General features: G+C 39.8%; 6 protein-coding genes across 10 annotated transcripts; 3 read left to right on the forward strand and 3 right to left on the reverse strand.

The window, feature by feature from the left end:
- Positions 1-1,129: 1,129 nt before the first annotated feature.
- On the forward strand, positions 1,130-4,538 carry LOC120795602 (C3a anaphylatoxin chemotactic receptor). Of its 2 annotated transcripts, none has more exons than XM_040137659.1 (3): positions 1,130-1,206; positions 2,142-2,281; positions 2,707-4,538. In XM_040137659.1, exons 2-3 carry the CDS (start codon positions 2,168-2,170, stop codon positions 3,649-3,651), a joined length of 1,059 nt encoding a protein of 352 aa, XP_039993593.1. In that variant the 5' UTR covers positions 1,130-1,206; positions 2,142-2,167; the 3' UTR covers positions 3,652-4,538. The 2 variants fall into 2 exon arrangements, with proteins under 2 accessions (XP_039993593.1, XP_039993601.1); XM_040137667.1 differs by having other exon boundaries at positions 1,184-1,206; positions 2,125-2,281.
- An 83-nt stretch (positions 4,539-4,621) lies between these two features.
- Positions 4,622-8,992, reverse strand: LOC120795615 (centromere protein Q). Its single transcript, XM_040137679.1, has 8 exons — positions 8,466-8,992; positions 8,300-8,366; positions 7,802-7,910; positions 7,321-7,389; positions 7,042-7,171; positions 6,332-6,451; positions 5,405-5,479; positions 4,622-4,989 (listed from the first exon to the last, which is right to left on the reverse strand). The coding sequence occupies exons 1-8, from the start codon at positions 8,565-8,567 to the stop codon at positions 4,828-4,830; spliced, it is 834 nt and encodes a 277-aa protein (XP_039993613.1). The 5' UTR covers positions 8,568-8,992; the 3' UTR covers positions 4,622-4,827.
- Positions 8,993-9,702: 710 nt separating this feature from the next.
- mrpl16 (mitochondrial ribosomal protein L16) lies at positions 9,703-14,693 on the reverse strand. The gene is made up of 5 exons (XM_040140809.1): positions 14,443-14,693; positions 13,548-13,619; positions 11,648-11,796; positions 10,845-11,138; positions 9,703-10,134 (listed from the first exon to the last, which is right to left on the reverse strand). Exons 1-5 carry the CDS (start codon positions 14,510-14,512, stop codon positions 9,943-9,945), a joined length of 777 nt encoding a protein of 258 aa, XP_039996743.1. The 5' UTR covers positions 14,513-14,693; the 3' UTR covers positions 9,703-9,942.
- Positions 14,694-16,453: 1,760 nt separating this feature from the next.
- LOC120794477 (tyrosinase-like) lies at positions 16,454-20,901 on the forward strand. Of its 3 annotated transcripts, XM_040135588.1 has the most exons (7): positions 16,454-17,427; positions 17,504-17,714; positions 17,895-18,036; positions 18,782-19,002; positions 19,119-19,229; positions 19,314-19,363; positions 19,497-20,901. In XM_040135588.1, exons 1-7 carry the CDS (start codon positions 16,648-16,650, stop codon positions 19,683-19,685), a joined length of 1,704 nt encoding a protein of 567 aa, XP_039991522.1. In that variant the 5' UTR covers positions 16,454-16,647; the 3' UTR covers positions 19,686-20,901. The 3 variants fall into 3 exon arrangements, with proteins under 3 accessions (XP_039991522.1, XP_039991531.1, XP_039991540.1); XM_040135597.1 differs by lacking the exons at positions 19,314-19,363; positions 19,497-20,901 and having other exon boundaries at positions 19,093-19,210; XM_040135606.1 differs by lacking the exons at positions 19,314-19,363; positions 19,497-20,901 and having other exon boundaries at positions 18,782-19,025; positions 19,119-19,208.
- Position 20,902: 1 nt separating this feature from the next.
- txnl4b (thioredoxin-like 4B) lies at positions 20,903-23,515 on the reverse strand. Of its 2 annotated transcripts, none has more exons than XM_040135668.1 (3): positions 23,454-23,515; positions 22,856-23,007; positions 20,903-21,925 (listed from the first exon to the last, which is right to left on the reverse strand). In XM_040135668.1, exons 2-3 carry the CDS (start codon positions 22,975-22,977, stop codon positions 21,760-21,762), a joined length of 288 nt encoding a protein of 95 aa, XP_039991602.1. In that variant the 5' UTR covers positions 22,978-23,007; positions 23,454-23,515; the 3' UTR covers positions 20,903-21,759. The 2 variants fall into 2 exon arrangements, with proteins under 2 accessions (XP_039991602.1, XP_039991595.1); XM_040135661.1 differs by lacking the exon at positions 23,454-23,515 and adding an exon at positions 23,100-23,313 and having other exon boundaries at positions 20,907-21,925.
- trmt10c (tRNA methyltransferase 10C, mitochondrial RNase P subunit) lies at positions 23,501-25,428 on the forward strand. Its single transcript, XM_040135617.1, has one exon. It carries the CDS (start codon positions 23,774-23,776, stop codon positions 25,322-25,324), a length of 1,551 nt encoding a protein of 516 aa, XP_039991551.1. The 5' UTR covers positions 23,501-23,773; the 3' UTR covers positions 25,325-25,428.
- Positions 25,429-25,501: the final 73 nt, after the last annotated feature.

Here is a 25,501-nt window from a genome sequence, read left to right on the forward strand (position 1 = left end):
CGGTTAAAACGGGTGTCTGAGCAGCCCAACGCAAGCGTGTCAGACGACCTCAACATCATGTAACACTGGGTCTGGCAGCATGAAGTCCGGTGAAGTTGTGAGAACTCACAACAACTGCCCAAAATTTATAACTTCAGTTTGCTTATATACAATGATTAAATACACTGTGTTCAAATCATGGAAGAATGTGGATGTTGAAAAAAAAAAGGGGAAATTAAGTGCTCTCCACTTCAATTAAGGGTTAGACCTCCATCACTACAAATCCGTGGATTCATCGTCTACATTTTGAGATAAAGGATGCTTGTGGCTACTTTTTAATTTATTGTGTGTGTGTGTGTTTGTGTGTGTGTCAAGAAATTAAAACTGAGATCCAAAGCAGTTCATCTTTTTTTTTTTTTTTTTCCAGTGTTAAAAACCAGTTTCTCACTCTTATAAGGCTATCTTACTCTGTGGTACAAAAAAATCCAAGCTTCCCACGGACTTAGAATGGAGCAAAGCACATACATAAAAACATGAAATATATTATATATAATACATATTTATGTATATATAAGAAAACTAAAGCAAATGTGATGTGTCAAGGTGGAGTCTAAGATGCTGGACATGTAATTGCAACGTTGTCAGTTTGAAGACAGCAGAGGGACATTTGTAGCGCCCCCAGCCCCCCCCCCCCCATTTCCTGTCACACGTCTCACCACTAAGGCTGATTTGGAAACATTTATATGAAGCTTCCAGCTAAAAGTATATGGGACTATTTACAGTAGATGTCAAAGTTTTGTCCAGAGGAACAAGTGGAGGAGTAAAGTAATAAATTGGAGAACATGAACGTGCAACGCTGAAAAAAGGACATTACACAGGTTACTTGCTGATGAGAAAATTGTATAAAAGTAAAAACATTTAAATACTTTCCAACTTTTTAACTATTTCTCATTATTTTTTTTTTTGTAAGTTTAATGCACGACTTTGTTCCTGTAATGTGTACGTATACGGAGCAGTTGATAAAAGGACACAGAGGAAAATGCTTTTAATTGGCTGGAAAAAATATGATTGAAAGTGATGTGTAAATGTGTGTTGCAATAAACCACGGGAGAGAGGAAGAGAGAGAGAGAGAGGGAGAGAGAGAGAGATTAGTCTTATAACAGCCTGTAGGCACACCTTTTTTTCTTTATCTCCGTCTGTTTCATACACACAACGCAAATAAAAGAGGTAAGAAGCAAACTCTTAAAATTAACAAGACAGATTTTTTAAATCCTGTTTCCTAAACATCTTGGTTATAGTTGAATCTAGACATCTGAGGTTTGTGAGGTTTTAATCACAGAACCAAAACTGCTATACATAACTTTGGCAGGGGTTAGCGCTGCTACCGTGTTGAGACCAAAGGAGGTGTGTTCATTAATGCAGGATTCTTTGCGTTAATGCTGTTCTCATTCCAGCTGCACACAAACAGGTCAAGTCAAGACGTGCATTCAGGCGGGACCCCGGGGCAGCAGTGGCTGCAGGGGAAAAAAACAAAAACAAAAATGATTCCCATCTCTTTAATCATTACTGCTAATACAACACCTGACAATATTGTGTGTGTTTATATATGTAAGTCTTGACACTGTGAGGATTCAACTCCAATTTGAGGAGAAAAGGCTGGTCCGTGCATGGTTGACCAGTAAACTGTCTAATGTTAGGGGTAGGGTTTGGGGGTAAGCTTGTAGTAGTTACATTGTTTAGTCTACAGCTAAACAATGTACATCAATGCAATGTCCTCTTAAGGGACAAAAATAACTGTGTCAAGACATACATCATGGCCACAGATTGTATTCCTACGCTCACTTGATTGTATAAAACTTCCTGTGTATTTTAGACTTTGAATGTTGCGGCAGAGAAGAGTTTTCGGCGATGAAATTAAAAAAAAAATTGAAGAACTGTAAGGAAGGAAGTTTCTGTTGTCATGTTGGTTTGTGATGTGGACATCAGCATGTCTGTGTTTGAGGCAACGGATGTGAAATCCATTTTCATATGCAAGCATGCATGTTGCACATTTTCCATCTTTGTTATGTAATTTTATATTTCTAGTGAAGTTTGAAGACAGAAAAATTACCATAATTTGAATATGAATCTGTCACATAAAATCAGTGTTTACTGTGTTTCAGCTCAGCACCAGTTTGACATCACCTCAATGGCTGAAATGAATAGGACACAGTTTCCAACCAGCCCCAACACCTCCAGCAGCTCTTGGCAGGCAGACACAATCAAGGGAGTCCAAATCACAGCTACCCTGGTCATCTTCCTGGTGAGAAATCCTCTTTGGCTCCAGAGCCAGCCTGTGCCATAAATACTGTACACTGCCACTTCACATAGGGCTGAAACATTGATAAAGAGGATTCATAACGGTACTTAATAATAGTTGGGGTCGTCTATTGGTTATGGTGTTTACGGCCACTGAATGACTGATCTTATGTACATTCTTCTATTCACAACAATGTTACCTTTATGATAAATTCAACTTGACAAGTACACAGGTGAGCATAGCGTACTAAGCTGCTTTTAACATCATTTTCAACATTTTGGGAGATACGCAGGGCCTAACCGCCTGCTGGCTGAAGTTTCATATTTAATAGACATCCGCGAGAAAGCAAATGAGCAGATTCCCCCAAAAGACAAACTATTGTTTAAAAAGTCTGTCTAGTTGTTAACTGGTTCTCTCGGCTCCTCAAGGTGGGAATACCTCTGAATGGGCTGGTGGTTTGGACACTTGGATTGCGGAGTCATCGTCACCTTGTGCGCAGAGGTAGCAATGAGGAGACGCGTGCTGCCACCAGTTTCCGCGTTTATGTCCTGAACCTGGCCCTGGCCGACCTGGTGCTGCTCCTGCGTACCCCCCTCATGCTGGGCTACATCGCTTACAACTACAGCTGGCCGTTTGGCCACGGCTTCTGCCACCTAATCATGTTCCTGCGAGGCCTGGGGCTGTACGCCTCAGCTTTCCTCCTCTGTGCCGTGGCCCTGGAGCGATGCCTGTGTCTGCTGAGGCCTGTGTGGGCTCGACTGCGACGGCCCTCCTGGGCTGTTCCTCTGGCCTGTGGCATCTTATGGCTGGTAGCCACCATCCTGTCTGCCCCCTACTTGCACAGCGCTGTCCTGAAGGAAATAAATGGGACATACCAGTGCCTGGAGAGTGGGGAGTTTAACATGGGTCTGTTTCTCACAGAGACAATAATAGGTTTCATCTTGCCCCTGCTGATGTTTCTGGGAAGTAACATGGCTGTGTTGCTCACCATTAAGCAAACAGTGCCCCCAACACCCACTTCCTCAACGCCTTCAACTGCCCGCAGGGTGAACAGGATGTACCAAGTGCTCTTTTTCACCATGCTCCTCTTCCTCACCTGCTGGGTGCCTTATTTCGTTTGTCGGTTCCTGCGGGCCTTGGCCGATGGACGATCTGATTTGGAAAAGCTGTATAAAGGAGCATTAAGAGGCACATACATATCTCTGTACCTGGTGTACATCAAGAGTGCTCTTAACCCTGTGCTGTATGTGTTTGCTGCCCGAGGCTTAAGCCGTGCTATCAAAGCCTCACTTGTCTCCACCATTGAGCGACTTTTCAATGATGACTCCATGGAGTCCATACGAAGGAAGTCACTTAAGAATTCCCAGATGTAGCTGAGAGGTCAACAACTTTAAGTAGTTTTTATGTGTTAAAAAAACAAATGCTTCTCATCTTTGAAAAATTCAAAATATCTTAAATATGACTTTTAACTGATTGTTTTCCACATCAGTCAGAGCCACAGCAGATTGAGAAATAGGCAGATCTTATCTCCTATATGTAGAGATGTAATCCTGTTGACTGATTTTACTGTAACTTAGAGTGATCTTAGAGTGAATCAAGTGGCTGCATTTGACTGTACCCACTCATTTCACCATTTAACAACCACTTTCTGAAAGGAGATACACTCCAATGGGGATCCTTGGCATTAAAAAGGTTTGATCTAAAGGCTCGGACTGATGTTGGCAGCTCACACACAGTTCAACTCCCATGGTAAGTCAGGCAGACCATAATTAAGTATGAAAACTAAAGCACAATGGTGAAGTGCAGAAGGACAAATACTGTATACATCTCATCAAACAGTGAACCAGGCTGGGTTTCTCTACTGTCAGCTAAGAACAAGAAGATACATGGTCAGTAAAACTACATGATTGAAGACTCCAAAAATGCCGCATTTGTTGCGACATGCTGAAGGCAGGGTCATAATTGGCATAAAAATGAATTCATGAATCATCTTGTCTATTGGTTTGTGAGCAGGAAACACCTTCTTGGTAAATAACAAGCCAAAGTACACATATTTCTATGGTGCAGTTTCTGGGCCCCAGGGTAACCATTGTCATATGGATTCCTCTAAGTTAACATACCATTAAGCTTACATGTACTGTAGCAGTATCGTTCAAAGAACTGATACTCCATAGATTCATTAGAATTCATAAGAGGACTGAAGCACAACATACTGAGCAGAATTTAAATATGCGGGATGATTATATTGTGAACTGGAGTTCATTTATGCAAATTCAGTCTTGTTTGTTTGTAATAAAAGCACAACTATTCTTTCACTGTTAAAAAAAGGGGAAAAAAAACTAATTAAAGGTAGCACTTTACATTTATTTTCTGTCTACATCAGTCTTTATTTGAATGTACATTATTTCTCTAATGATGTTTATTATTTTGGTGTTAAGGCACAACTGAGGACAGAAGTTGGACATCTGAACTTTCTTTCCACCAAAAAGCTTTTTTCAAAAACAAGGAGAGGTTTGGCTAGGTTCCCTCTGAACAAGGTGCACCACCACTTATTGGGCAATGCCAGGGTTGAACAGCTGATCAATGTTTGTGTGTGCATGCAGAAGCAGCAACTGGACATCCTGGATGGCCTCTGATTTCTGCAGAATTTCTCCCAGTTTCCGGGCAGTGGTCTCGGAGTCACTGTCTGGTATAATTTTTCTCATCCATGTCTGAAGAAAACAAGAAATATTTAGCACTACTGTGTGATTTCTAGTAAATGTGGAGTGATTTGTAAAATACTCTCCGAAACTAAAACAAGAAAAACAAAAATGTGACCCGTCGTTGACAGTAGTAGTTGATAGTTGAATTGGAATACAGAATGCCAAATTCTCAAACATTCTCTGTGCCTTGCATAAGACAGATTTGTTTTTTCACAATATTACAAAGAAGTTGCACCACAGAGGAGATGTTTAGACGTTCCTGTTTCATTATAAAGGAAGAGTCGACTAATTCACAAAAAAACAAAAAAAAACAAAACTGAAGCATAGGAATGCCTTAAATAGCAAAAACAGCTATTGTGCAACTCGAACAAGTCAAACAGATAATAGATAATTTGAAAGTGTTTTGAGCACCTCTCACACTTACCTCTAATGTTGTTTCATCTTCTTGTGCAGGATGAAGGGGAAGATTGAGAGCTGTTTGTTCAGTTATCTGTAAGCTCTGTGTGAACAAAGGAAGAAGAAAGGGGACTGCAGAGGTTGATATTATTCTCTTTCTCTCTCCATTTATTTGCTGAGATAAATGAAAAACTTGAGTGAAAATCTCTGCTTTGATGTGTTTCAAACATATTATGCTAGATGAAAACCGTACTCACTGCTCAGACTTATTTTCTCAACAATAACCAATTATGTCAGACCCAGCAAAACAGCCACATTTAGACCACATTTCACCATGCTGTTCAACTGAACCAACAAGACATGTCCAGACTCACTTGTTGCTCAATCATTTGTGTGGAGAAATGGAGTCTAACTTCTGTGTCTGGCTCATCTCTATTCTGATGTTATACAGTAATGAAATGGCCCATTTAACAAAGTAAATTCTCAAGGATACTAGAAGTTTTTGCCTGTCAGTTTTTACAACATAACATCTAAATCATCCAAACACATTCAAAAACATGTAACATTACACATAATTTCTGCATATAGAGTGTATGGATACATTAGACCAGCAGAGGGATGGATAAATGGAAATCCAAACCAATAATTTGGTATTTTATTATCCTATTAAACAAATGTCAATTTCCTGCCTGAAAATGAAAACATGATGTTAAATAGCTCTTCATCAAAAGACCAGACCAAAAAAGCTTAAAAAAAATTTAGAACTGAGAAGTAAAAATCTACCAAGTTTAAACCAATCATCAATCACTTATAGAATAACACAGTCATTTGAGAATGGTGCTATTAATAAGAAATAACACCACATATTAAATGCTCAGGGTGCACATACATTTTGTGATGAATATGTTTTGATTTTTATATGCTTGTGTAAGGTTTTTTTTTTTCTTTCTCGCACCTCTTTAATTTTCTCTTCCTCTTCCTCCACCTGATCTCTGAGCGTACTACATGTGTGCTGTAAAGAGATTGTCTGCTCCTCTGAACTCTCCAGAGCACGCACCACTGCCCTCAAGTCTTCCTGGAAAAGCAGTCAACACAAAATGTAACACACAGACACTACAGACACCATTTCCTTAGAGAAAATTAATCCACTGTCTTACACACATACTTTGACATTTTTAAGATAGCTGCACTACATTGCAGCTAAAGAGGGAGATTAAATACAATTTGAAAATATATGTAGTTATTTATTGGATTACCTTGCTGTGTATTGCATTTAGGGCTGCAGCTAACTTTTATTTTCATATTGAATAAACTGCTGATAATGAATTGATTAATCATTCAGTCTACAAAAACAACAGTTAAAATGCCCATATGTAAGGTCCCAGAGACCAAGGTAACATTGGATATCAAATTGCTTATTTTGCCCAATCAACAGGTGTAAGGAATAAACCAACAAATGTTTGTTTCTTTTGCTTAAGAGATGAATAATGGATTATCAAAAATGTTGCAAATTAATTTTTTATCAAAAGACTAACTGATTAATCATTCAATTTCTTCAGCACTAACTGCAAAGTAAAAATAATCCAACGGATTCAATTTTGAAAATATCAGTGAAAGAACCACAGTCTAGCTGTACTTCCCTCCTCAGACTACAAGGTTTTTCACCTCCAGTGTGCCTAGAGTCTTCTTGCCGGATACCGACTTCCTCGTCTCGTCATGGTGCCAGTGAGCTGATCGCTCCAAATATTTTTGTTTCTGCACTGGAACACTGAGCTGTGCACACTGAGCAAGGAACCTAAGAAAGTTTGGAAAATAAATCAGCAGAAAGAAAAACAAAACAAATTGCAAATAAGCCACAGTCCTTGACAATCAAATGTTTTTTTCCCTGTTCAAGAAAACATTCATGCCATTTATTTACATCTTAATTTCTGACTTACTGCTCACCTGTTTTTCATTATGTTCAGATGTTCCTGGCTCTCTTTCTTCTCAGTCCGCCTCAAAGCAAGAGTAGCTCTGTTAACACAGGAAGCAAAGTGTCTTACAAAGCTGATTTCATTCATTGGCTGTACCTGAAGTGCCTCCTAGTTTTATCAAGGGGAAAGGCTTGAATGTACAGGTACATACAGCTATAGGAAAAAAGTTTGGGAAGCCCCAGGCAAATTACATATGTTAGTTGACTTTTGAAATAAAAAGAAGTGGAAAAAAAAACCCTGCAGCAAACAGACATTTCAAAAAAAATGTTAAAGCAGTGTACTTTTTATTTATGACCTTAAAAAAACAGAAAAACATTAAACAGTGATTGTCGCTAATACAAAAGTTACATGCAACTGTATGTCAGAACATATGCCAAAATAAGTAAATATTGCTTTTCAGAGTCCCAACAAGAACATAACTGGAAATAAATCTGTTCAGCTGTTAAACTCACAGTACTGACAAGTCCATTATGTTCTCCAGAGCAGTGATTGAGGACCTAGGTATCAGCTTCCAGTTTTCCTGTCCTTTGACTTTCTTAGGGACTGAAGATGAGCCCTCAGCTGTTCAGGACACAAACACGAGCAACACAAGAAAGACAGAACGTTAACATCAGAGTGGTTCGTTTAATTCGTGGACAAAATCTTACATTAGATGGTGGTGCACCATTATCATTTACATTACATTTACCGATTTTGCAGACGCTTTTATCCTAAGCGACTTACAAGTGATACTAAAGCTTCAGTACAGTAAGGCACCTTGAAGTAAGTGCCAGATCTATTTAAACGACAAAGTGCATGGAGATCAGATATATAAGTGCAACGAAAGTGCACAGTGAATACTAGTTAGGCATGTTGGGGTGTTAGGAGAGAAGGTGCTCTCGGAAGAGAAGTGCATGATCTAATTTGGCATATGAAGAAGCAGGACACCGTGCTAAAAGAGCTACGCTAACCTTTTCTCTTCTGTGCTGGTTTTGAGTGGCGGCTCTTCCCACTTTTATTGTCACCGAGTTCCTGGCCCTAAAGTAAAAACATGATTAATCGTTTAGAGAATGTAACATGTTCACCAGAGACTGGCAGGACAATACAAACATGGAGTCAACGTTAACCTTAACTTACTTGATTCTCCGTTGCTTGTTGTTTCGTCGTCTCATCTGTTTTCTTCTTGTTCAAGTTAGGTGCTTTTGATGCGGCCCGGTTAGAACCTCGTACGGGTTTCATATCTGCTAGCTAGTTAATGATAATGTAAATGTAAAGCAACGTAACGTCGAAGTACCGTTAGGCTAAGCTAACGTGGCCATTACTAGTAAAGCAACATTTACCAGGGGCTTTTCTTCGTGTAAAAAAAAAAAAAAGAAGAAGAAAATAGTTATATAACGTTAAGATACAAATATCGCACACATCTACACATTAAATCGCAAACTAGACAGGTAGTTAACACTAGTCGTCAGCTGCCGAGCCACTTTTTCGCGCTGTTGTTTTCGAACAGTTTAGCGCACAACGCGCATGCCCTGAAATTAACATAGGTTTTTTTCACCCGGATTTGCGTTCGTCAGGTTGCTATTCCTCTCATGGTAAACTCAGTACTAAACACCAGGTAGGCGGGCAGCATATTTTAATATGATATTAAATGTATGAGCGCATAACCTATGCGCGAATACACCTCCCTCCCTCCCTGATATGATAATCAAATCACTGCATGGACAGAGCGCCAAGACGAAAACGCTACCTGTAAGAATCACAGCAGGGCAGAGAACACTCAATATCCATAGTGGATTGAAGCCATTTTGGGAATTAAAAAAAAAAAAAAAAAACATCTGATATTGATATCCTGATAGAATAATGTTTTCGTCTGCCTTTCTGGCCTGATGCTGGGGTTTCTATGTTCATATTTCAAGCTACTGACGGATAAAATCTGTAACACTCGATATTATAACGATAGCATCATTTTTTTTTTTTTTTTTTTTTTTTTTAAAAAGGTATAGCAGGTTCATGCTTGAGTGCTGTCAAAACCTATTGGGAAATGGAGTTGTGGAACGTTACACACAAGGGACTGTTCAAAATGTACAAACTAGAAAATGTTGGTATTTACTTCAACATAGGTGTAATAATTTTGTTGCAGCAAATGACAGTACAGGTAATGATGCACCCTGGCAACTGTTTGTCTCTAGCAGTACGCACAGCACCTTCTTGTTTTTTGATTAGTAAATTTTCAATAAAGTATTTTGTGTTTTTTTATTTGTTCTTAATTTAATGAAATTTGTAGAGATGTTTTCCTTTCTTCTACATCATTTTGTAGTTGATTAGACAGAAAGACTTTCAAATTCAATATTGTCACAATACTTGAGTCTCCATGTGAAACTGAAATACACAATCTAGTTTATTAGGTTTTTTTTTAAGCAGGAAAAGGAAAAAGAAGTCCATTTAAGAAAATGTCAAATACACTGGTATGTTTGCATAAAAAAAAAAAAAAATGAAAGAAGATCCCCGAATATGACTGAAAGTCAGGGGCTTCCAAAATTTTCGTTGCCTCCTCAATGCTGTGGTCTGGATGGTGTCACAGTATGACAGTATTGATTTCTGTCCCTCAGGTCTGTCACACCCTCCCCGGGAGGTGAAATTTGCCCGTGAAGCGTCCATGGTTGCGCAAGTCAAAGGGGCTGAGCACCTTCCTGATACCCAGCATGTTGCCCTGCGCTATCTGCTTAAAGGTCCAGGGATTCTGGTTGTTCTGCTCCATATCAGCCTGCTTCTTTTGCAGCGCCGCAAGGCTCTCTTTGCTCATTACCTGAAATATATAAATCGTAATAATATATTTTAATGCATACATACAAAGGGGGAAAAACTGTCAGAAGTGCAGTAGTGCAGTTTTAAATTAATAACAATTAGAGTGATAAAATGTCTTACACATAACATTTTATTTCCAACAAGAACAAATGTTTAAAGATTCATTGTTATTTTTGTGAATTGCAACAAAGGTTGTATGTAATTAGGTGGTAAACAAATACACCATTCAATGTATAGCATATATTTAGTACAGTTACATTGTTTTTGCACATTTGCATCTCATTCATCTGGGTATTTAATTGCAGTTTTAACTGCAGACATTTTGTCCAGAGGCCTCACCAGTGCTTTCTAGGTAACTGTGAGAAGTCAAATATATTATAAGGTAAACTGGAATTCCACAGGGCTCCGTACCACTTTTCTTCAATTTATATACATATATGATCAGATTTCAGATTATTGGGTACACCTATCTTAAACTAATGCAAATCCTACCTTCCTGAAGGTTATAATGTTCAATTTTTGATTAAACTGTTTTAGAAAGGAGTTAAGGTGCCAACTGAGTTTAAATGATTTACCAAACCAAATGCGCCATTATGTGATCATCGCTTTTAGACCTCACTACTCAAATTACATTAAAGGAAACTCTTTCAGAATATATTGCATTTATTAAGACAGCAACTGGCAAAGTATATACTGTATCTGTCATCTCACCTTGGCGGGGAAGGGTAGCTTCTTTGCCACTTCAGTCAAGATGTGCTCAACCTCCCCCAGCTCCACCTTTCCACCCACCTCCACGATTAAACGACCGTAGCGGACAGGTGTCACATAGTGGTCGATGGCTCCCTTGCCCCCACCCATGCGCTGACCCAGACCTTTACGTGTGATGGGCTTGTATGGGCTATTGATGCGCCAGCGGGCAAATGTAGTCCGGGAATCCATCTTGCGGTTGATTGTTAGACGCATCATCTCTATGTGACCCCAATGAAGGTAGCCCCCTCCCATGGCCTGAGTACCAGAGAGAGAAAGGTAAAGAGAGGTAAATGCCATGCTCTGATTAATCACTTTGTATTTTTTAACATGGCATAAATACAGAGTTAGAAGATGTGTATGGGGAAAAAAACCCTAACTAGAGAGATAATGTCATAAATGTTATTGTTCTTGATACATGACTGGATAATATTTCAAGTTATATCATATGTTGAATAACAGTTCTCACACAGAGTGAGTCATTTCTTATTTTGCATAAATGTAAAACTGAAGTGAAAAGTTTCAGTGTAATTCTGTACTGGAAATAAGAAATGTCTAAGCACTTTGTACTTGTATTTTGTATGGACTGTGACATATGCAACAGTTGGCATTACAAGTCTGGTAATACACAGTTACAGAAGGTTAAATATTAAACACAAGATAAAAACAAAAACCTGCAGGTAATATAATCTTCATAGACTTTAATGTCTCAAGCAGCTGTAACATATCACTAAACAACAGTGTCTACAGAAAATAAATGCACTCACCACAATAGCGTACTGTCCTGTAGTGAAGGCATTTGCTGCCCTAGCTGGGCCTTGGATATCCCGCAGCCTCTTCATCTCTTTCTTAGCCTTTTTTAAGTTAGGCACCTTGTTCATAAACTTCAGTTTCGGTTTCTCTGGCAGCACCACATCTTCAGAAGTAACAACAAACACAGGGAATCATGAGAACAACATTTACATACAGTTTCAAACCAACATGTCCTCTTGCACAAAGATTTAAAAAATCCAAAGACCAAGGAAAAAACACAGAGAACTGAAACTCTCTACAGTCTGTTCTCCCTCCACTGTCTACATGAATACATATGCTGTTAGCTGCGTAAGGATTTGGACAGTGACACAGTTTTTGTAATTTTGCCTCTGTACAGCCCCAGAATGGATTTGAAACAAAGCCATTAAGAACTGATTGGAGTGTAGACTTTCAGCTTTAATTCAAGGGGTTCAACAGAAATATCACATTAACCGTTTAGGAATTACAGCCATTCATATACACAGTCCCTCACTTTCAGAGGCTCAAAAGTAATTGGACAACTGACAATTGATCCGTCTAATGGCCAGGGGTGGCCTGTTCCCTCGATATTTCTTAAAAAATTAAGCAGATTAAAAGGTTTGGACTTGATTCCAAGTGTTGAATTTGCATTTGGTAGCTGTTCATGGGAACTCTCAATATGTGGTCCAAAGGGGTGTTGATACAAATGAAGGAGGTCATAATTAGACTGAAGAAACAAAACAAACCTATCCGACAGATGGCAGAAACTTTAGGAGAGGTCTAATCAACAATTTGGTACATTCTTAAAAAGAAGGAATGCACTAGGAGCTCACCAACACCAAAAGGCCTGGAAGACCACGGAAGACAGTAGTAGATGATCGCAGAAATCTTTCCTTGGTGAAGAAAAACCCTTCACAACATCTAGCCAGATCAAAAACACTCTCGAGGAGGTAGGCATGTCATTGTCAAAATCAAGAGGTGCCTTCATGAATGTAAATAATTAGGGTTTACCACAAGGTGCAAACCACTGGAAAGCATACCATATCATCTGTCAAACATTGTGGAGGCAGCGTTATGGCATGGGCGTGTATGGCTTCCAATGGAACTGAGTCACTGGTCTTTATTGATGATTCGACTGCTTATTGAAGTAGCAGAATGAATTCTGAAGTGTATAGGTCTATACTATCTGCTCAGATTCAGCCAAATGCTTCAAAACTGATAGGAGGTTGTTACACAGTACAGATGGATAATGACCCAAAACATACTGCAAGAGCAATCCAGGAGCTTCTCAAGGCAAAGAAATGGAATAGTCTTCAATGGCCAAGTCAATCATCTGACACCGATGCAATTGAGCAAGCTCTTCACTTCCTGAAGACAAAGTTGAGAGCAGAAAGACCCACAAACAAACAGCAACTGAAGGCGGCTGCTGTAAAGGCCCGGCAAAGCATCTCAAGGGATGAAACTCAGCATTTGGTGATGTCCATGGGTCACAGACTTCGGCCAGTCATTGACTGTAAATGATTTTCATCCAAGTATTAAATATAACTCTGATATTTATAATTATGTTGGTTTGTCCAATTACTTTTGAGGCCCTGAAAATGAGGGACTCTGTATATAAATGACTGTAATTCTTAAACAGTAAATGCAATATTTTTGTTAAGCCCCTTGAATTAAAGCTGAAAGTCTACAATTAAAGCACATCTTGATGGCTTTGTTTCAAATCCATTGTGGTGGTGTACAGAGGCAAAATTACAAAACTTGCGTCACTGTCCAAATACTTATGCACCTAACTGTAACAATCGTATGCCTTAAATCAAATAATATATAAAACAAACATTTTAAAAATTGTTTTAAAAGAAATCACAACAAATAAATGATAAGTCAACGGATGATTACCACTGTAGTCTGGAGGGATGTCATATGTCTTAAGCCCAGCAGCTAGGACCTTCAAGTGGTTGTACAAAGGTCCTGTGGAATGAACAGCAGTGGACACATGTTGGCATGATCTTGGGCAAAAAATCAGCCTAATACAGAATGGTCATATGTTACAGCTGATATAGTACTGCTCCATTTATATTTGTGAATTTGAACAAATCTCTATTCAAGCCAACAGCAAAGAGAGAGAGAGAGAGAGAGAAACTGTGGTGATTTTACGAGTTAATTTTTTGATTTATTTGATTTTAAGTCTTAACTGTTTGTTTTTCAGCTTACTGACACAGTTGTTAGAATTTAAGCCTTAGTTTTACTTCTCCTCGCTTGAGACTGTTGATCTTATGCCTCCACATATAAAATAGTTCATTGGTTGTCAGCTTTGTCAAAAATATTGTCCCATTGTCCTGATACCATCTTGTTATCACCAGTATGTCTCTTTGTACCTGTTTTAAGCCACAGTTCTTGCATGTCTTTTATTGGGGCCTTACAATTATTGTACACAGTGATCTATGTGTTTACCTTATATATGTGTTGCTTGCTCTGTGTATTATTTGCTTCCGCGCTGTATTTGTCAATATACCATAATGATGTCCTCCATAGCACACATTATCTCAGCAGTTTCCTTTTTATTATTGGTCTGCACGTTTACATCCTACTTAAATCATTGCTTCAATTGTATGTTGTTTTTTTTAGGGTGACTACCGTTATGTTACATCTGTCCAGAGATTGAGAGTAACAAACATATCCTTTTAGCTAGCTCTGAAATGTATAGTAGTGTTTATTAATGTGCACTGCACCAGTTAAATAAACGAATAAATAAAGTTTAACGTTAACGTTACCCAACCGGTTTTAACGTTACCTTGTCGGTGACCAGGGGCTCTACTGATACCGGTCAATCCGCCGACAGCAGCCTTGATGAGCGAAATCATGATGTCGATCTGGAAAGGGGCTCTGTGAACACCGAGCTGTCACTTAGCGTGGTCAATATAAGAGCATTTCAGGTGGTTCACTAATTAAATTGTTATGAACAGCACGCTCTGCACAAGGTCGCTGCCATTGTTGCCGTGCGGCTTCCTCCAGTGTTCCTCCAGAAGAAGAGACGCTTCCTGTACGAGTTATGTTTTTCACAATAAAAGCGTAATCTCTACCAAACTACAAAGCTGTTTACGACGTGATTTGGGTGCCAGACCAAATGTCAACGGTGGATTACCAACCAGGCAAAACCCCAAAAGCGATAGTTTCATCCATAGCCAGATTAATCCATTAGGGGACCCCGGAGCATAAAGCTGGTCAGGGCCCTCCATCTGCCCTCTTAATATACCAATTGTTCTGCCGCCTCCAAGTTCCCATTGAGTCCTATGCAACCAGATCTCCTGTGCTGAAACAATGCTTAAAGCAATATGCAAGATCTGAAAATTCTCAAAAGCAAACCACTCTGCACCTCCAATTCCTCCCCCTCCCTGCTCATGGATGTAGCCACTTGAATAAAACTTCCGTGTTGTGCGGTTTCGTCCGCTGGCCCCACACGCACGTTCCTGCTCACTTTACATTGGGATGAAGTCATGAAAAACTCACTTTCCTCGGCTCTGCCCCCCCGCATGTACTTTGATAGTGCAATTAACACATTTGTAACTAATTAAATTGGAAATGGATAAACCTGTAGCTTTGCGGGCCCTTCAGGGTTTGGGGCACACGGTCAGTTGCCCGCTTTGCATGGTTGGTAATCCATCCTTGGTTTGATCCATTTCTACTGACAATTTGATTAGCTACAAATGTGTTAAGTTATTTGCACCACTAAAGTACAATATCTCCTGTGCATGAGACAATTGAAGTTTTTAAATTATTTTTTTTTTTAGGAATTAAGGATTCTTCCTATTTGCTGTTATAATGAATAAAGCTTAAAGGATAGTTTTCATTGTAAACAAATAGTTTTATATGTACTGAAGTATAATTTCTCACTGGGGGCTTCTTTTATCATTCTTTCTATTCTGAAATATGACGTTTTCTGTCCATATTCTACTCAACAACAGAAAGTCAATTACCTTTTTCAAAGTAACCACTGCATTTGTCAGCCTCTTTCCATAGCACGGCTTCTTTCATTGGCACTTCTAACGAGCTGGAGTATGATGAATTTTTCTGTCCATAGAAGTTAAATTAGTCTTAGCTATGTAAGAAATATAAAGACCTCACCTGATTTGTTGCTCAAATTTTACTGTCCAGAACAGAAATACCATAACATATAAAATCCCAGCATCTGTTTTTCAGAAAGACAGTGGCAATTACAGTAGAGCATGTGGGAAAGAGGCTAACCTGGAAGTGGGGCAGGACTTTGGCTCTTATTAACTTGTAGAATTAATTCACAAAGCCGTTTTAAAAAAGCTTTTGAAATTTGTTTAACAGCTTGTAGTTTCCTTCCTGTCTTTTATGAACATATTGCTATCAGGTGTTCTCCCACCTCTCAAATAATAGACATACCCAGTCTTCAAGAAAAATATGTTTTTATTTGCCAACATGCTAGGTGATTCATTATGCAGGCTTTCTAAACAGCTGATAAGATTTTTTCTTCCGACAATACAATGACCTAAACTTGAATGTTCGATCCATCCAAAGTTCTGTTTCTCCTCTTCTCTTTCTTATCTCTTGCTCTTTGTCACACAAACACAAACACGGGACACTGACCAAACCTGATGAACTTTTTGGGTCTTATGTTGACACAGCTGATACAACACAAGCCGTGCCATTCACTCCTGATTCTCTGTAAAAATTAACCATATGTACTGAAAATATAGTAGGACAGTACAGAGGTCCAGTGGTCCGTTGATGTAACACACAGTCTTATGTAAGAGACAGAGCAGTGTAATTGAACTACTGTCGGGAGACTTCACAGAAATGCCCATGTACCACTTGTTCAAATATTGTAGCATGAATGTCAATTTATAAGACTCTTACGACATTTGCCCTTTAAAAGGAAGCTTCCAGTAACAAGCTGGTGAGTTTGCTGTTTCCTCCTGGTGTTTAATGGGGGACTCAAGTAGTGCAGTGATCTGTCTCCATCGCATCCATCATGCTGCTATCATTTCAGTGGTTTTTGCTGGTCCATTTGTTATATCTGATGAGCATCAGAGATGTGGAGGCTCAATTTCCACGTCCCTGTACAACACCAGAGGCTCTGCAGACCCGGATGTGTTGTCCCCTCTGGAATGGGTCTCCTTGTGGCTTTAGCTCAGGGCGAGGAGTCTGTGCACCACACCCTGCAAGAGACCTCCCAAAACCAGTGGACTACAGGGTTAACTGGCCTCGTGCTTTCTATGATTCAGTGTGTACGTGCTGGGGGAACTACGATGGATTTGACTGTGGTCACTGCCTCCCAGGTTGGAGAGGACCCTGGTGTCTGCAACGTCACCACGTGGAGAGGAAAGAAATAACAGATCTGACTGATTCTGAGAGGGAGACCTTCCTCAAAAGCCTGCACCAGGCAAAACAGAGCCCCAGCAACCGTTACATGATTCTTACAAGCAACGACACAACAGTGGACAGGAACTATGCATTTCACAACACAAGTGTCTATGATCTGTATGTATGGATGCACTACTATTCAGCTAAGAGCTACGCTGGTTCTGAAGATAATGCTGCACACCGGGGCCCTGCTTTTTTCTTCTGGCACAGATTGTTCTTACTCTTTATTGAGAGGGAAATCAGGGAACTAACAAGAAACCAAGATTTCTACATCCCATATTGGGACTGGACCAGAACCAACCACTGCAACATCTGCACCAACCAGTACTTTGGGGGAGTTGGCCAAGATGGTCATATAGACAGTGTTTCCCTTTTCTCAAAGTGGAAGGTGAGATATTGTTCTCATTCTTTTCCAAATGCCTGTGTTTTCCTCTCCCTCTAACTGATCTTTCTTTTCTCCACAGACCATATGTCCATTTCAGGAAAGTCTTAGTATAATCTGCATCAACCCTGATGCCTCTGATCCTCCACATCTGATCCGCAATCCCGGAAAGGATCCAAACTTCAAAACACTGCCAACAGCTGGTGATGTTGAAGCCTCAATGGCAGCAACGCTTTTTGACACACCTCCATTTGACAGAAGATCTAGGAACAGCTTCAGGAACAAGCTAGAAGGTAAATTGCCTAATACACAAATTATATTTCTTCTTAAGAACGGGTGACTTTACGTCAAGATGTCTGCCACTGAAATACCAACAATTTGAAGCAATAAAAGATTAAGATGTAAAATAAACAAAAAACAGGTTGACCAATTTTTAAATTTAGTTTTTAAAATTTGTTATTCTGTCCTCCAAGGTTTTGAGATTCCTGATGATTCCCGACACCTGAATGCCTCTATGCACAACCTAGTCCACAGATACCTCAATGGCACAATGTCTCTGGTCCCTACTGCAGCCAATGACCCCATATTCTTGCTACACCACAGCTTCATTGACAAGTAGGTCATGTAGTTAAATTCCCATTAAGGGGTGGGTTTAGATTTTCTGAAGTCCGTTTGAATACAATACTGGCATGCCCAGATGTACATTGAAAGGGTTATTGGCTGCTGTAATTGTTTCTCCTGTCCGTACTGGCCAAAAAACCCCTTCACAAAGCAGTTTCAATATAAGTGGTGTGGGACAAAATCCAAAGTCTTTGTTAGTGTAAAAATTCATTATAAAGATAATCTGAAGCTAGCATGAGGCTTCGGCAGTCTGTGTTAGACAAATACATTGGGTATCTTCCAAAGTAACAGTGTCTTAGTATGAAATTTCCTCTTCCACGGACAGCATTTCCTTGGTGACAGTAACTGTGCAGGATACCGACTTGGGTTGTCTAACTCAGACTGCTGAAGCTTCGCATTAGCTTTGATTAAACTTTGGAATGCATTTTTACACAAAATGAGGGCTGTGGATTTTCTCCCTTCACTTACATTGAAATTGCGCTATGGAGGGATCTCTTCACAGCCACTATGGAAAGAACGATATTGTGAGACCAAAAACTGTTTCAATGTGAATGTATATACGTACAGGTTTAAGACAAATTTGAAAAAAATGTGAACCTATCCTTTAATCTTTGAAAACAAAGATGCAGTTTTTGTGCTATGTTCAAAATCACAATGCATTTGAGTTAACAACATACCAATAGCAATGATTTATTTAGGTTTTTTATAGTATTCTCTGTGCTATATAAATGGGTGTCAGGCTTCTTGAAAGGTGGTTGCAGAACCACAGTGGAGCGACCTACCCTGACAGCTACCAGGTCCATCCAGCCCAGAGAGCGCAAGCCTACATGGCCCCCTTCTTCCCTCTGCGCACCAACAACTACTACTGGGGCAGGGACATCAAGAGCCTGGGTTACGGCTACAACAAACACAGCCTCCCTCGCTCTGGAGCCGGTCACAGCGTAGCAAGACAGGCTGAAGGTAGAAGTGATTGTAAAAGTAATGTAAGAACAAGCGAGAGCTCATTATAATTTCACTTTCTTTGTATACTCCTGTCTCATTGTGGTGCAGATGAGAAATTTACTCTTCATTGTCAGAGTTTCTAGAGGAATCTTCAGCCAGTGGAGTCCCGTGGCAGTGGCCTGTTCTGGGTGTCTTTGGTATTGTATTGCTCTGCGTCAGTGTTGGGGCTGCTATTAAATGCAAAGGTGAGAATTATTATCAAAAGCTTGTGATGAATACATCTATTATGGCGAGGTATATATCTGTCTAATCGAATCATCTCTATTTAGACAAAATATGGCAAAAACAGGACATAGTGAAAGAGGAGGAACAGTCAGAGGTTAGCCATCACTTTTTAACAATAGACCTATTTTTGATTATTTGCAGATGTGAAGAGATGTGAAGACAAAGGAAACTATAAAACTAAATACACAAATAACTTCTGTCTCCAATGTCTTTGTCTTTGAATGCAGTTTGATTACAGGTCCAACCCTCTGTATGTAGTTTGGAGTAACAAGAGGAATGGAAGCATTGACAAATCCTCATCTTCAGCTGATGTTGCCTCTTGTGGGGCTCATCCTCACATCGCAGCACTCGGGTCTGCTTCAGAGGGCAGAAGAGACGGCGTGGAGTCACCTGTAAATGTGGAAATACACCTTTAGATCAAAAGGGATGGAGAGTTAGCCAGTTTCCGAGCACAGGTGAATCAAAGCCAATCAGTGAAAGCTATTTTATAACACCACAGCATCAGATTTAGATGGACTCGGTGTTATATTATCTAGTGTTGCAACTAAGACTTAATTCACTATTAGTACATCTATTGATTTTTTAAAAACAATTATTTAGTCAATTGTTAAAATATTACACCCAGTTGTCAGTTTATTAGGTACACCTAGGTGAAATTAATGCAGTCTAATACAACAGTCATGCAATAAATCCTACCTACATGAAAATCATGTTCAGTTTTTGCTCACACTGTTTAGACAGATGCTGATTCAACTGCATGATAATTTTGACGGATGTGGTTTGTGTTACCGTTGACTTGTACTACATTAGACTGAGTATTCTACTCAGTGCTCAGTGCACCTTGATTTTTCCAGTTGATACTGAAATTTACATAGTATAATGTCTGAGTGTAAATGGAAATTAAAGCATAGAACAAGTAAAAAATAAATACTAAAGGTTTTTTTTTAAAAAGGAATCAAGGTAATCTGAAAATCCTTGATTTAATCTACATTTTTGACTCATTCAGCAACCAAACACACTAGCAAATGTGCTTATCTTCCATCATGTGAAACCATCATAAGGTGTTTCTCTAATATTTTGGATCATTATCTTACAGAATGAACCCAACAAACCAGCTTGTCCTCCTGTGTTACTTGCGTTTTTCTCACCGTTCTGATAGCAGCATCCGATACTACTTCCTGAAGCACAGTCTTGCAGAGAGTATTGTATTGTAGAGTTGTAAGTAATCAGCAAAGGTTGGGGCACCTGTAGGAATAGTTTGCATTAACTTACAAGGCTTCGTTTACTTCCATTGCTGCAGGAAAGCTGTAAATGAATGTTTTCTATTAAGTTTATATGATTTTTCAGTTTTTGGTGAACTAAAGTTGTTTTTTTTTTCCTCCCGTGGGCAGTTTGACCAGTAAGTTTACAAAAACGCCAACTAAAAAGTTTAAAAGCACAAACAGAGTCAAAAGGAATATGTGGGAAAAAACTTTATGGCGCATGATAAAATATAAAAGTTTATTATAACAGCAGAGTCTGTACATTGGATAAGTTAATTGTATCTTTCTGCTGATAAACAGCTGGTTTCCATGGGAAATATCAAAATTCCACTAGACATTTTCACAAGAAAAAAAAAAAAAAAAAAAAAAATCAGAATAAAGCTGCAGAGACTCCTTTATCAGAGATCACACCCTGTCTGTCAAACATGAACTAATGAGAAAACTGTAAAAATAAAAATGTCCTGCTGTTATTACATTTGACTGTGGGAACTTTAACAAAGCCCATTGCATTGTGTGTATTTGTCATAAAATTGCACTAAATTTCAATCTTTCCAACCAGACTCCTACATTATACCAACTGCATATCCCCGAGGTTTGGGTAAACAGTGTTTGCGTGTACAAAGGTGCCTTTTGGAATTTCTTAGTAACCAAAGTTTCAGTTTACAAACTGCATTACCAACCAAGTGAAATTGTGTATATCCTTGAGGTCTAACAAATGTATTTAATGTTTTTCTATCCTCACAAAACACTTGCAAAACCAATTTTTCGTCAAACCTGCATTATTTACATCCTTGTTTGCTAGCCTGCAGTCTTCTACTTCACAGTGCCTTCACATCACTGCGTTTCTTGACATGTAACCTGTGTGAAACCATCGGCTGGAACGTGTATTGTGTTAATGTATGTGTGTCCCCGTTTGTGTGCACAAAAACTAACAACATGGGGACTCACACATTAAACATTTGCTCCATAGTATTAATAGTGGTCAAAAACTCCACAACCCAACAAAAGGACCATAAGTAAATGGCAATGTACTGTTTGACTTCCATTGGAAAATGAATATATTCAATAAGGCTCCTAATCTGAGACACTTTATCTTAAAACTTCCTCAGATGTTTCTTTAGTGTCTGAAAGTCAAAGCTATTTTTGTGAGTTAATCAACCAGCAGTGGTAGATGCCACTCAGAAATAAATCATTATGATCGTGAGGCCACACATTGGATATGTTGAGTCTAAATTCCATGGTAGAGGAGATCATATTTAGGGATATTCTGAGGATCTATGGGACTCTGGACAATCATCTTCCCCCGCATGGCTCCTCTGTAGATGACCTCAATCAGATCCATAAAATCTTGCTTTGTCTTAAAACTGCCGACAAATTTGGTGTGATCTGGGGAGCTGAAAGAAAAAAAAAAATTAGGGCAATTATCAACCAAATAAGGTCCATCTGACTCTTTTATCACAGTGTGTACATCTGTGGTAACTTGTAGTTTGTATGTGTTGATATGAATCATTAATGTTCACTGACCAGATCGGGGGCTGGATAATTAAAGTGTGACTTTAAAGTAGAGCTGAAATGATTAGTTGATGAACGGATTAGTCCACTGACAGAAAAATCATCGGCAACTATTTTGAAAACCGATTAATCGTTTCTGTCATTTTTCAGGCAAAAATGTTAAATATATATCATATGATTTCAACTTCTAAAGGGTGAGGATTTGCTGCTTTTCGTTGTCATATATCACAGTTAACTGAAGATGTTTGTGTTTTGAACTGTTTGTTGGACAAAACAAGACATTTAAAGTTGTCACCTTTGGCTCTATAAAGAGAGAGCCATTTTTTCACCTTTTTTTTTGGTGTTTCGTTGACTGGATGACTACCTGATTAATCGGAAAAAATAATCAGCTGTTTAACAGATAACGGAAATAATAGTTAGTTGCAGCCCAAATACTTTCTGCTTTCATTAAACTGCAAAGCTTTGGGATATGGACTGTTGACAAGTAATTGAAAGATGTCACTTTGGGCTCTGTTTAAATACTATTCTAAATAATATTCTAAGGGAAAATGCAAAAATCTCTGGTTTCAGCTTCTCCATATTCTCTACATTGAATATTCGGGGGTTTGGGACATTTAGCTGGACAAAACAAGAAGTTTTAATATGCCATCGGGGACGTGGAAAACGGTGATGGCCATTTTATTGACCAACGCATTAATAGACTGATTGAGAAAATAATCGGCAGTGCGACTGATAATGGATATCGACAGTTTCAGACCCATTTTGACCCAGTGAATCGTTCAAATATTTATCAGACAAATTAGTTCTCTCACCCATAATCCACTTTCATGTGCTGCCCGTTGAAAAAGAAAACAGTGGAGGGGATGTAACTGATGTCAAAGTATCTTGTGTAGATGGGAGCTTTATCCACATCGACGATGTAGATCGATGCCATGTTACTGAGGTCGTGGGCAGTTTTAGACAACTAGCAGAAGACAGAAAATGACAAATCAGCAACAGCAAAACACACGGACACTAAACAGCCGTCTGGTTATTTACATTAACAGCCCTGCTTACGATCTCGTCGAGCTGGAGGCAAACTGAGTCTTCGTCTCTCCCAAACCTCAAAACTACGACTTTTTCTGCCACGCCTTTGATAACTTCATCTATGTCTTTTTTGCAAGTTAATTTTGGCAAAAACAAACTCATTTTCGAGGCTAACAAAATTAGCTCCACTTATTTTGTTACCGGGAGGAAATTGCGTCATTGTTGCTGTACAACACTATAACAATCTGCCTGGAAACTACAGTAAATTAAAGTTATTGTAAATATTATTGTTGTTATTATTATGATCATTATCATTGTTTATATCAAGGCTCCATAGAGAGTGAGAGCTATAGTGGATTTATATAGGTTAAAACATTTTCTTACTGTGAGCGGGATAAAAAATTAAGACCAAACAAACAGTGTGATTTCACTACGACATATTATAGTGTGACACCGTGTGGCAACGTGACCTTCCCCTTATTTATGACAAGCATTGATGCAGAAAACGAGTGAAGTCAAGTTCGGGAATATTTAAGACATAGTGATAGTGTGCTGCCTTCACGTGTTATATTTTTTTATAGAATGGAAGAGAAGCAGAGCCTCTTCGGTAACTTATTTTGTTCCGTTTAAATCCTTCCGGACATAGTGGCAGCCTTCATTTCCTAGTTTTAGCGCTCAGCTGCGGTTTTGAGTTATTCATCGCGATGTTACGGCTCTTCACCACCCAGGGTTTTCATGAACTCTACAGATGCAGTCATTTTGTGGCATCCTGTGTTACCAATAGGCAGCTCATAAGCTTCCTCCCAGTCTGTCATCACCGAGGATCCATCCTTGAACGCCACTTCAATACTGGGAGCCCAGTGTGGAAAGATGCTCTCCAGCCCAAAGGAGATCAGTCCAAGGAAATAGAGGCAATAGATTTGGACAAATGGAAATCTGTAATGAGATCAAAAGCTGCAGCAGAAGAGAAACAACGAGTCCACAATGAAGAGGACGTACGTGATGATGATGAAAGCCTCAGAGAACCAGGAGGTGATTTAAAGGACGGTTATTCACTGGAGGCAACCAGGGATCTGGTTGTGATGTGGCGGCAAGCTGGGAAGCTTGTACCACAGGAGATGACTGATGAGGAGGTTCAGACGTTGGCAAAGCTCACGACCAAGTCCTCCAGGAAGAAGTACCTGAAGTTCCTGGCCATCAAGGAGGGCCACAGAAGGAGCCGTAAGGAGAAGCAGCAGCAGAGGAACGTGGAGAGGGAAGCCATAATGGAGCAGAAGAGAGGACAGGCCGGTGAGGCGGAGGAACTGAAAAACACGTTCCTCCTCCAGTTCTGGAGCCGCTCCCTGGACAAGCTGCTGGCCTGGAGGAGCGCCCAGGCCATGCTGTTCGATCAGCCGCTAGTGTTTGACATGAGCTACGACTCCCATATGTCCAGACGGGAGGTGGAGAACACAGTGTCCCAGCTGATGGAGGTGGAAGGGTGGAACCGGCGTGCCACTGAGCCCTACCACCTCCACTATTGCAACCTGCAGCCAGGCGGGGCTTACGAGAAGGAGCTGCTCAAACGATACGGTGCAGAGGCCTGGAACCGCCTGCTCATTACCAGCAGTGACCGCCAGCATGTCGATCTGTTCCCCCGCGAACGGCTCGTATACCTCACTGCGGACTCCCCCAATGTCCTCCGCACCTTTGACCACTCCAAGGTCTACATCATTGGAGCTCTGGTGGACCGATCCATCCAGTCAGGCTTGTCGTTGGCCAATGCCAAGCGTCTGAAGCTGGCCACAGCCCGTTTACCGCTGGATGAGTTCCTCCACTGGGAGATAGGAGCCAAAACTCTGACTCTGGACCAGATGATCCGCATCATGCTCACCCTCAAGGAGACGGGGAAATGGGAGGAGGCGTTGAAGTTCGTGCCTAAGAGGAAGCATGATGGCTTCCACCAGCAGCAGACACAAAAATGTACATACATTAATAACAAAGTCGGGGGAGTCACAAATCGTGGACCAGGAGAGGATGGTGACAGGCCGTTAAGATTTGGAGAAAGAAATACAGAAAGGACATTTAAAAATGTGGACCAAAGTCTTTACAGGTCCCATGAAGAGCCAAGGTTCACCAGCAGAGACACAGTGGCTGGACTGCCCAGTGACAGAGCAGCCAAACCAGCTGTAACCAGAGTACGGACATCATTTAAGAGCAGTATGGATGGAAGGAAAAATGCAGGCAAAAGCAAGATGTGGTATTATGACGAGTGAAGTGAACCAAAATTGTAACTTGGGTTAATAAGGACATGTTTACAAGCACTGTCTGAAGAAATGTAAAAAAACTAGACCAGTAGTGAATAAAACGTTGGAACAGATGCTTTTTGGTAACTTTTTGACTGAGTTCTAATGCAGGGTTATAAACAAGACGAGAACAAGACATTTAAAAAC

This window comes from Xiphias gladius, chromosome 1, assembly GCF_016859285.1.
Source record: "Xiphias gladius isolate SHS-SW01 ecotype Sanya breed wild chromosome 1, ASM1685928v1, whole genome shotgun sequence".
Taxonomy (NCBI): domain Eukaryota; kingdom Metazoa; phylum Chordata; class Actinopteri; order Istiophoriformes; family Xiphiidae; genus Xiphias; species Xiphias gladius.

Bases quoted from the DNA above. Each gene is read 5' to 3' on its own strand.
- LOC120795602 (XM_040137659.1), top strand. From the start codon at position 2,168: ATGGCTGAAATGAATAGGACACAGTTTCCAACCAGCCCCAACACCTCC. The intron at 2,282-2,706 runs GTGAGAAATCCT...CGGCTCCTCAAG, and splicing joins CTACCCTGGTCATCTTCCTG to GTGGGAATACCTCTGAATGG.
- LOC120795615 (XM_040137679.1), bottom strand. From the start codon at position 8,567: ATGAAACCCGTACGAGGTTCTAACCGGGCCGCATCAAAAGCACCTAAC. The intron at 7,911-8,299 runs GTTAGCGTAGCT...TGTCCTGAACAG, and splicing joins ACCAGCACAGAAGAGAAAAG to CTGAGGGCTCATCTTCAGTC. The intron at 5,480-6,331 runs GTGCGAGAAAGA...TTGTTCACACAG, and splicing joins AGGAAGAGAAAATTAAAGAG to AGCTTACAGATAACTGAACA.
- mrpl16 (XM_040140809.1), bottom strand. From the start codon at position 14,512: ATGATTTCGCTCATCAAGGCTGCTGTCGGCGGATTGACCGGTATCAGT. The intron at 11,139-11,647 runs GTGAGTGCATTT...TCTGGTACTCAG, and splicing joins CAGGACAGTACGCTATTGTG to GCCATGGGAGGGGGCTACCT. The intron at 10,135-10,844 runs GTGAGATGACAG...TATATATTTCAG, and splicing joins AGCTACCCTTCCCCGCCAAG to GTAATGAGCAAAGAGAGCCT.
- LOC120794477 (XM_040135588.1), top strand. From the start codon at position 16,648: ATGCTGCTATCATTTCAGTGGTTTTTGCTGGTCCATTTGTTATATCTG. The intron at 19,003-19,118 runs GTAGAAGTGATT...CTTCATTGTCAG, and splicing joins CGTAGCAAGACAGGCTGAAG to AGTTTCTAGAGGAATCTTCA. The intron at 19,230-19,313 runs GTGAGAATTATT...ATCTCTATTTAG, and splicing joins GGCTGCTATTAAATGCAAAG to ACAAAATATGGCAAAAACAG.
- txnl4b (XM_040135661.1), bottom strand. From the start codon at position 23,231: ATGAGTTTGTTTTTGCCAAAATTAACTTGCAAAAAAGACATAGATGAA. The intron at 23,008-23,099 runs GTAAGCAGGGCT...GTCTTCTGCTAG, and splicing joins GCCTCCAGCTCGACGAGATC to TTGTCTAAAACTGCCCACGA. The intron at 21,926-22,855 runs GTGAGAGAACTA...TTTTTCTTTCAG, and splicing joins CACATGAAAGTGGATTATGG to CTCCCCAGATCACACCAAAT.
- trmt10c (XM_040135617.1), top strand. From the start codon at position 23,774: ATGTTACGGCTCTTCACCACCCAGGGTTTTCATGAACTCTACAGATGC.